The sequence below is a fragment of the Mastomys coucha genome, unplaced genomic scaffold, assembly GCF_008632895.1.
Source record: "Mastomys coucha isolate ucsf_1 unplaced genomic scaffold, UCSF_Mcou_1 pScaffold4, whole genome shotgun sequence".
NCBI lineage: Eukaryota > Metazoa > Chordata > Mammalia > Rodentia > Muridae > Mastomys > Mastomys coucha.
The window spans coordinates 1,659,917-1,669,856 of record NW_022196910.1 but is presented as its reverse complement, the minus strand read 5'-3'; the positions used below and the strand labels follow the sequence as shown (position 1 = coordinate 1,669,856).

Here is a 9,940-nt window from a genome sequence, read left to right as displayed (position 1 = left end):
TCCATCCATCCACCCATCCATCCATCCACCCACTCACCCACCCATCCATCCATCCACCCATCCATCCATCCACCCATCCACCCACTCATCTACCCACCCATCCATCCATCCATCCATCCACGCACCTGCCTATCCATCTCCCAATCCAGTCCCTCACGTCTGTCTGCCTACCCCTCCTACCCTATTCAACATTCCATTTTTTCAACGATAACCAGAGTGCTGACAACTAGCCCATCTGACAGCACCCAGGGCCGATATCACACACTACATATGATACACTCGTGGCACCAACTTCAGGGTTCTACCTCAGTTCCCCAACCCAGATGCCCAGTGTGCTGTACCAGCGTAGATGACCAGGCCATAGCAGGTGTCTGTGTTGCGGATCTTGCAGCCACGCAGGAGGAGGTTCCCGATGTCCAACGGGTACTTCCTGCTGTTCCACTCCAGGCTCCCCACGAAATGATGCATCCGGCTGTTGGGTTCCTCGCAAGTCACTGTACCTGTGGGGACCCAGTGAGCAGCAGCCATATTACAGACTTGGCACTGGTCGTGGGCATGCATCTCCCTGCCACATTCCTATGGCCACAACTCAGGCCACCCTATCAGGCCCAGCACCATCTCTCAGCTCCCTCTGAAAGGCTCCCAAGTCAGCCCGCCATGGCCTCGGGCTTTCCCATAACTGTCCTCGTAATTCAATCACCATCCATCCCTCCCTAGCCTCTCTCTTGTGGTTGCATCTTGGGTGGAGGTTGCTGGAATGTTGTTCATGCCTCCAATGACATCAGTGCCTGTGAGCCTCTCCTCCAGGGACACGCCTGTGACCTTCACTGGCCTGCAGAGAGAGAATCTGCAGGAGGCAGGAACGCAGTTCTGCTCTATGCAACTCAGTGGCCAGTGTCGGTTGAAATTTCTAAAGTCTGATGCTGAGCAGTTTATTTTAGGAGAATGTAAGCATGCCACAGTACGGTGAAAATGGATTCTGACATACAGTAAGCTCCTTGAGGAACAAGCAGGGCCAGCATCGAAACTGTGTGAAGAACATAAAGATGGGCTCTATACATTGAGGAAAACATTACCATAAGGGCCTGGAGTAGGATCCAGTGTGTTTTGTGGCCACACAGGACAAAAGTCAATAGATGGTGGGCATGAGTGGAGAACAGATATGGCATCCTTTCCATGTATGCTTAACATTCCGACTTCCCCTGGCCTTCTCTGGGCCTCCTATACCCCACCGGACAATGACCCCACAGCCTGGCCTCACGCCTGGCACATAGTGCGTGCTCATTTAGTGCATCAGGCAGGAAGGAGGTGCCAGAGCAGAATGCATGTGAGGGCCACACAGGCCAGCTCTGGCCAGCCCTGGCCTTCCATCAGCTCTCTGGCCCGTGGGTCTCCTCCTCAGAAGGACAGGAGGCTGGGTGGCTAACAAGACAAGACCCCAAGAGATTGTCCATGCTGAAAATCCTGGGGCATCTGGGTTCCAGGAAAAGTGCTGAGCTCAGAGTCCCTGCCTTTTCTGCATGCCTGACCTCCTGTCATGGGTCACATGTGACCACTAGGACAGCAAAGGATCACAGCTGGCTGCTTTCCACCAGAGTCAACTGTCCTCAGATTTATCTTGTCTATATTTTGTTGAATATTTTTTTACTTTTTTTGATTTTCTGAGACATGGTTTCTCCATGTAGCCATGACTGTCCTGGACTAACTCTGTAATCCAGATTGGCCTTGGACTCACAGAGTTCTGTCTGCCTCTGTTTTCTGAGTGCTGGCCTAAAGATGGGTCCAGCCATTTTGTTGATTTTTTAAAAGAGTTGTGAAATGTTAATGACATGTCTTGTACAGGTGTGTTCACATGTATACTAGAGCCTGTGGAGCCCAGAGGCACTGGATTCTTTGGAGCCAGAGTTACATCTCTCCAGCCCTCAAATCTGTGATCCTCCTGCCTCAGCCTCCTGAGTGCTAGAATTCTTGTAGTCTAGGGAGGATTTGAGAAGCAGAGCTGGGTGTGAGAGCCGGTGGGCCGCAGTTTGAAACAATGCACCCATGTCTACGGGACTGATGGAGAGTGTATCATCGCCTCTGCCTGTGTCTGCTTACCAGACCACAGCACACAGTGACAACACAGCATGTGAGCCTTTCTGTGATAGAAAAGGAACTGCACTGTGCTGGGCGTGGGGCACAGATCCCTTTCCATGGGTGGCACATGGTAAAAGATACTCAAATGCTATAGGCTGGCAAAGTCTCAGAATGTACACTGAGATGTACAGGCCCTGCCCTGTACATCTTGGCCAGATGCATCTTGGCCCAGCAAACGTGGTGTGGAGAGGCACACACAAGGCCACCTCCATCCCCTTACCCTGGAAGGAAGACATCTTCTTTGGGCTGGTAAGTTCATGGTGCGTGACCGTCGGAGCCTGCCTGAATTTCAAGTTGGTCTCCCTGAGAACAAGAGGGTCATGGCATGAAAAGCCACAAAAATGTGGCTGTAGGCCGGGCGGTGGTGGCGCATGGCTTTAATCCCAGCACTAGGGAGGCAGGGGCAGGCAGATTTCTGAGTTCGAGGCCAGTTTGTTCTACAGAGTGAGTTCCAGGACGGCCAGGGTTATACAGAGAAACCCTGTCTTGAAAAAACTGGCGAGATGGCTCAGCAGGTAAGAGCACTGACTGCTCTTCTGAAGGTCCTGAGTTCGGATCCCAGCAACCATATGGTGGCTCACAACCACCCATAATGAGATCAGATGTCCTCTTCTGGTGCGTCTGAAGACAACTACAGTAAATTATGCCAGAGTGAGCGGGGCCAGAGCGAGCAGGGCTAGAGCTAGTGGGGCCAGAGTGAGTGGGCTGGCAGAGATCCTGAGATCAACAGCAGCCACACACATGATAGCTCACGGCCATCTGTACAGCTACAGTGTACTCAGACACATAAAATAAAAAATAAATCTTAAAAACAAAACAAAACAAGCAAACAAACAAACAAATGTGACTGTGGATGACACCCTGAGGTGAGAAGCTGTGCTTCCTCCAGGCCCTTGACTACCTTAGCTGAGCACCTGTGCCAACAGAGGGTCAAGTCCCAGAGAGCCAGAGGGTCTTGTCTGAGCACATCTGCCAAAGGGTCAAGGCTGGGCCTTGGCCTTCTGCCTGGGTACAGACACACGAGAGCCTTGAAGGGTTGGCTGGACTATCTGGCTGTCTCTCTAGCCTGAGCTCCCAGTGATGACATGGCTTCTTACCCGTCGATGTCTGCAGTCTCCACGTAGCACAGGCTACTGGGCTCTGTGCTGGCCAGCAGGAGCAAGTCAGCCTGGGGTGGGGCAGGGAGGAGTCAGGATTGCTGGAAGACCCTCCCCCAGGGGTGCTCCAGGTTGGGAGGTGGGCTCACCGGGACAATGCTGTCTTTTCTGAGACACACCACGTCCCCCACACATAGATTCTTCCATTTCTTCCACAGGAAACTACAAGGAGGAATGCGACTTCATGGCATAGCGTCTCTCCCACATGACCTGCCTGCCACTGACCTGAAGTCACCTGGACCTGCTGTGCCTCATCTTGCAGGGCTCAGCTCAGCAGAGGGTCCATGTCACCCGCAGTGCTCCCCAGAGTGCCTCTTCCTTCTTCCCTGAGGGGCTGAAGTCTATACTCCACGGAGCTGTCTGTCAGGTCCCCAGACTCTTTGTCCTCATCCCAGACTCCCCACCCCCACCCAACCCCCGCAAGATAGACAGCAGGATCCTAATAAACGCAGGCTTGGATTCGGCTCAGACTCAGCCTGGGATGTACTTAGAGTGCAACCTGGTTAAGTTCCATGTCAACTTGATGTGGGTGTCATCTGGGAGAAGGGACTCTCAACTGAGAAGTCAATTTCATCAGACTGGCCTGGAGAAGCCTATGGGGCAGTTCCTCGATGTGTGATTGATGTGGGAGGATCCTGCCCACTGTGGGCGGGGCCACTCTTGGGCGTGTGATCTTGGGCTATGTTCCTGCCCCGACTTCTCTCATCGTAGACTGTAAACTGTAATCTGAGATAAACCCTTTTCTCCCGAGTTGCTTTTGGTCATGGTGTTTATCTCAGCAACAGAAAGCAGACTAGGATAGTATAGAACGTGCTACCCAGCCAGTGGCCTTCCTGACGTCCCCAGATGTTCACCCCCATCCCTGTGCTGACCACCAGCCTCACCTCTTCCCCCTCAGGATCTGGCAAGGCCTGTTGTTGATGATCTTATCGCTCCTGTGTCGACCCTGGACCAACAGAATGAAGATCAGAGAGGTGGTCCTGTCCCCTATGCCCACTCTGCCAGGTCCCTGCCCCATTTCCTGCCCTCAGAGAGTCCTGCCCACAGGGATCGTGGAGGCCAGCCCACCGCCTGGGAAGCCGCCTGGGCTCATGCTCTGCTTCCTGTGCGTGCTCTGGATAGTCCCAACCTCCCGCACCCTGGCCAACGCCACCCTAGCCACCACTCACAATGTCATCCACAAGATCACGGGCGGCCCGGATCACAAACAGGCAGACCAGAGGTGCAAAGAGTGTGAACCAAGGCAGTGTGGAGATCTCAGGGATGCTCTGTGGGGACCAGACGTCACAAGCTCCACCTTCCCGTCCTCTTTCAGACCTGGCCCCTGTTTACTGTCACCCCCAGGCCACAACCCTGGCTTTTCCAGACTGCCACTGCTAAGTCTTCTGCAGACTGCGGCCAGGGGAGGGGAGGCTGGCTGACTCCCCTGAACACAACAGGGGCTCAGTACATGTTTTGTAGCTTGATGAGTGAAGGCAGGGCAGAAATGAGGTGCTGGGCTGGTGGGGTGCTCCTGAGACACTGCTCAAGATGCAGACAGAGGCACCCCAGTGTAAGGCACACCCCTCAGGCCGGGCATCAACCAGGTGCCAGGAACTGGCCCAGTGGAGGGTGCTCACTCCCAATCCCTAGAGCCCAGCCATGTGGGCAGGGCCAAGGGAGTCCTGTAAAGCCCTTAAGATGGCTACATGTTCCCGATCCTGCAGCCAGCATTTACTGAGCACTCGCTGAATGTAGACTTAAGGCAGCATTGACTGAGTGCCTTACAAAGGCACTCATGGAAGTGCAGAATACAAAACCTCTCTCATGTTTTGGCTTTGGACACATATGAAGCCCTTCCTGCATGCCAGGTACTGGGCGGCTAGCACACAAGAGCGGGAGGTGAGAAGGATTTTAGGTAGCCCATCACAGAGACAAGAGCACGAGTCTTCAGTGAGAAGCAACCAGGGTGCTCAGGAGACCCCACCCACCCACAGCGGAGGGTAGCTGCCCTGCCCCACCTGTCCACTAACCCCGCCCACCTCCTAAGTCCCGCCCACCTGCAGGACGATGATGAAAAGGAAGTAGAGATTGGACACTCGACGGAACTGCTCATACAGGTTCAGAGGCAGGAAGGAGAAGACATTGTATTTGGCAGTGTGGATGGCGTTGCTCTAGAACAAAAACCATCAGTAGTCGGCATGCAATGCTGCCCCGGTGTAGGAGTCCCCGAGCCGACCCTGCCCACGGCACCGGCACCGTAAGGCGTCGTCAGCATCAATAAGCACATACCAAGCCAATACTGAATGCCCAGCAAGCCAGCATTTACTGAACACCTGCTGCTTGATGGAGCGCCAGCTGAATGCAAAGCCTCCAGCAGGCATTAATTGAGGTTCTACTTAGTGCAAAGTCATGGAGCTGAGTAAGACAGCAAGAGATTGTGGGTATGCCTGATGGGAGTCCTGCACTGTCAGCCGCTGGGTTAGCTCACAGGGAAGGAGGCGAAGTTAAGAGACTTGGTGAGAATAGACATCACACAAGCGTGTCATCACCGCACTCAAAAGACTAAGGCAGAAGGATTCTGGTCACCCTGAATTTTAGTAAAATATGTGTTGGGGGCATGACTAGGAGTGAGGGGCCTGGGGGCGTGGTCAGAATGGAGCCCCTCCCCTCAGCCTTCAGGAGGCCTTTGGTTCCATTCCTATCCCTGCAAAAATGATTAAACTGAGCCTGGGGCTGGAAAGATGGCTCGGTGGTTAAGAGCACTGACTGTTCTTCCGAAGGTCCTGAGTTCAAATCCCAACAACCACATGGTGGCTCACAATTACCCGTAAGGAGATCTGATGCCCTCTTCTGGGGTGTCTGAAGACAGCTACGGTGTACTTCCATATAATAAATAATAAAATAAATCTTAAAAAAAGATTTATTAAAAAGCAAAAACAAAAAAAAAAAAAACCAAACTGAGCCTAGTGCTACAGGTGGCTAATCCTAGCACTGGGGAAGTTGAGGCAAGAGGATATGGAGTTTTAGTGCCGCCTAAGTTATCTAGTGAGGTCTCATTTCAAAAAATAACTCCAAGAACTCTCAGGGTGGCTCCCTCATCCCCTACCCCTACCGCCGCCCCGCACAAACTGGGGTCAGGCGCAGGGCAAGTGCCCCAGGGAGCAGCTGTGCCAAGGCAGGGGCAGCAGGCGGCTCACCTTGTACTTCTTCTGCCTCCAGCATAGGAAGCCCTTCTTCTTGAACTGCATGTGGTAGGCTCGGTCATTGGCCTTCACCTCCCATGTGAACTCTGTGGGGAGACAGGGGAGGTTGGATCGCTGAAGCTCAACCAGGGACAATTGCCAGAGCGTTGCCCTGGAGCCTGAGGGCTAATAGGCCCCCAAGGGCCCCAGGGACAGTAGAGGCCCTTGTAAAGCCAGGAAGCTGGTAAACATCATGACTGGACAAGGAAACGTGGCTGAGCCCAACTGGTCCCAGCACCAGGAGGTGGGTGGGAGGCGCCGTGACGGGTGGACGCTCAGTGTGCGGTACCCTCAAGCTACTTCCACTCAGAGAGCAGGGTCCCAGGAACTCCTCGTCACAGGACAGACTGAGGACATACCCCATTTTAGTCTCTACTAGGGCTGAGGGGGATACCCCTCTGTCATCCCACTTCTCCCTCTCCACCCTGCCATACCGGTGACATGAAGCCGCACCTGTGTCTTTACCCTCGAGGTCCTCCCCAAGATGAACATCATCCATGCCGGTGGGGCTGTGGAGTTAGGAAGAAAGACCCCTAAGTTACAATCACCCTGTCTGTTCAGAACTTTTGGACAGTGTCTGTCACTGCCCTGAGGACCTTGAGGTCTGCTCTCTAAAACACTGCCTCAAAAGCCAATAATAAGGGAGTCCCAGCCCAAGGGAGGCTGAAGCAGGAGTATGGCTTCAAGTCCCAGCCTGGTCTGGGGTGAACATCAAGACCTTGTCCTGGAATAAAATAAGGTGGGAGTGCGGAGGAGGAAATGGGATAGGGAGTTTCTGGAAGGGAGACCTGGAAAGGGGATAACATTTGAAATGTAAATAAAGAAAATATCCAATAAAATGGGAAAAAAAAAAAAAGAAATAGCCCGACTAAGTAGTGGTGGCGCATGCCTTTAATCCCAGCACTTGGGAGGCAGAGGCAGGTGGATTTCTGAGTTCGAGTGAGGCTAACCTGGTCTACAGAGTGAGTTCCAGGACAGCCAGGGCTACACAGAGAAACCCTGTCTCAAAAAAACCAAAACCAAAAACCAAAAACCAAAACCAAAATGAAACAAAAAAAAAAAAAATAGCCCTAGGTATTCACAAAAATAAATAAAAAATCAAGGCTGGGGTATAGCTTAGAGGATCTATCTACCTACCATATATATCTCACCTTCTCATATCTACCTCAGAACTGCTATCTGGGCTTTACATCCCCTATCTATAGCTGGTCACCCTGGGCAAGGAACACCACCTCTGAGATGCTGTAGCCTCCAGCCCTAGTGAGGGAGCTGTGGCTGCCCCCTCCAGTCTCCTCCCTGCCCCTCCTGCTCCACCCAGCACCCCACCAATGCTCAGTCCATGTTTGCTGACTGACTCCGTGGAGCTGAGGGGTTGTATATGTGACAGCTCACGGCTTGTGTATAAGACAAGCATGGAGCCACGTTAAAATAGATCTGGTGTGTTGGCACATGCCTTTAATCCCTGCACTTGGTACACCTTGTCAGTCGATTGCTGTGAGTTCAAGGCCACTCTGGCCTACATAGCAAAAGCCTGTCTCAATAAAAAAAAAAAAAAAAAAAAAAAAAAAAAAAAAAAAAAGACAGAAACAAAAACAAACAAAACAGTCTGGTCTTGGGACTGCTAAGTTTAGTGTCAGGGTCTCACTGTGCTGCTCTTGAACCCATGATTCTCCTGCTCCAGCCTCCTGGAGGTCCTCTTTGCCCTCTCCCCTGGCAGATCTCCAACTGTCACCCGTGCACTCACCCCATAGATCCCCAGCTTGCCCATATGCTGCCCTGCCCGATGGATGCCTTCCTCACCCTCCAAATTTCACTCTGTACTTCCCAGACCGGCCTGTGGGAATCACACGCCTCCTGGGTGCTTCCTGAGCAGCTGGGGTGTCCCCCATCTCGCCTCTGGTCACCTCTCTTCTAGATCTTTCACTGTCTTAATGTTTGCTGAACCCATGTCTCCCCCAGGACAAGGATTGTTGGTGTCTGAGTCATGTGTTTCCCCAGGGTATCTTGGGGCCCGCCTCCTCCCCGCTCAGCGCCAGCTCTGGGTCTTGGGCCTCTACCCGATTATCCTGTGAGGAAAACTGAGGCTAGAGAGGGTGTGCGAGGGCAGGGTGAAGAAGAGATCTTGATTCTAGGGAACACTCTAATCCAGTGATTCTCAACCTTCCTAATGCTGTGACCCTTTGATACAGTTCCTCACATTGCAGGGACCCCAACCACAAGATTGGTTTTGTTGATATTTCATAACTGTAATTTTGCTACTGTTGTGAAGCATAATGCAAATATCTGTTTTTTCAGGTGGTCTTAGGTGGTCCCTGTGAAAGGGTCATTCGACCCCCAGGTTGAGAACTGCTACTGCAGTCTTCCGACGTTTTCCAAAGTGTTCCTGCCCACTCACCAGGCACCCGGTTAGCAGTATCCCCCAGCGGCCATGACGCACAGCCCCAGTGAACTCTAGTGGTCACCAATCTGTCCTATCGGTAAGCCCCATCTCGGTGTCTGGGTTTTATGAACCTCAAGGGGGCACCATCTTCTGCCTCCTGTGCTGGCACCCCAGGCCCGAGACCCCCAGAGCCCAGAGAGGTCACAGTGGCGCTCAGGGATGCACAGCTCGTGAGCATCGGTGCTCACCTGCGAGGGCCGGGCTTGGTGGGGCCTGGCTGCCTAGGGCGGGCCGCCAGCGGCGTCCAGGGCCGCCGATGTTGTGGAGCTGTTAGCCTGGTGCCAACGGGTCTGAAACGGGCGGCGCGGGCTCGTGGGGCGGGGCATTGCGAAGGGGGCGGGGCCCACCAGAGCCTCAAGACCTGCTGCTTAAGGGTGGGGAGAAGGGTAGGACCAGGCGACAGGGGCGGGGCCTGGAGAAGGTGGGACCTAGTTGAATGGCACAGAGAGCCTGGCGTTGTGGGCGTGGCTGGGTTCTAGGGGTGTGGTCGGGTCTCGTGGGCGGGGCCGTGTCTTATGAGCTAGGCGAGGCGGCTCCAGGCATTGTGGGCGTGGCCAACCCTGTGCTACAAACCATGCTTATGGGTGGAGCAAGAATGAATTGTGCCACGCGTTCCGGGCGGAGACCAGGCTTCCAGGGGAGTCTATGCTTGGTGGATAAAGCCACGCCTCGTGGGTGGTATTTCATCTCATGGGTGGAGCCATGCCTTGTGGGCGGAGGCATGAGTCATGGGCCAGGAAGGAAGGAGGGGGGTTGGGTATATGTAGAAAGGACATGGAAGCCTTGGGAAGCGGTCAGGGAGGGAAGGCAGGGGTCTGGAATCTCTACGGGAGAGGCCAAGATAAGACTAAACGTAGGAGAATTGAGAAAAGGGTGAAGTCATGATCTAGGGAGGCAGAGACTAGGGCATGGCTGGGGTAAAAGGGAGGGCCCCGGAGAAGGTGAGTCAGTAGTCTGAGCTTCATTCTGCAGGGGAGGAGTTA

The 9,940-nt window shown here is 53.5% G+C and overlaps 1 protein-coding gene across 4 annotated transcripts in view; it reads right to left on the bottom strand.

Annotated features, from left to right (window-relative positions):
* Atp8b3 (ATPase phospholipid transporting 8B3) overlaps positions 1–9,420 on the bottom strand; it is a 21,444-nt gene extending 12,024 nt beyond the window's left edge. For 2 of the 4 annotated variants that reach the window (XM_031349895.1, XM_031349899.1), the window contains exons 1-10: positions 9,146–9,420; positions 6,971–7,026; positions 6,473–6,564; positions 5,333–5,446; positions 4,463–4,561; positions 4,178–4,239; positions 3,383–3,455; positions 3,234–3,304; positions 2,357–2,439; positions 342–500 (exon numbers count right to left, since the gene is read on the bottom strand). In XM_031349895.1, the coding sequence (XP_031205755.1) occupies positions 342–500; positions 2,357–2,439; positions 3,234–3,304; positions 3,383–3,455; positions 4,178–4,239; positions 4,463–4,561; positions 5,333–5,446; positions 6,473–6,564; positions 6,971–7,016 (799 nt within the window). In that variant the 5' untranslated portion in view covers positions 7,017–7,026; positions 9,146–9,420. Of the gene's footprint in view, positions 1–341; positions 501–2,356; positions 2,440–3,233; positions 3,305–3,382; positions 3,456–4,177; positions 4,240–4,462; positions 4,562–5,332; positions 5,447–6,472; positions 6,565–6,970; positions 7,051–9,145 lie in introns of all 4 variants that reach the window. The other 2 variants (XM_031349896.1, XM_031349897.1) reach the window with 2 other exon arrangements.
* Between the last annotated feature and the right edge of the window lie 520 nt (positions 9,421–9,940).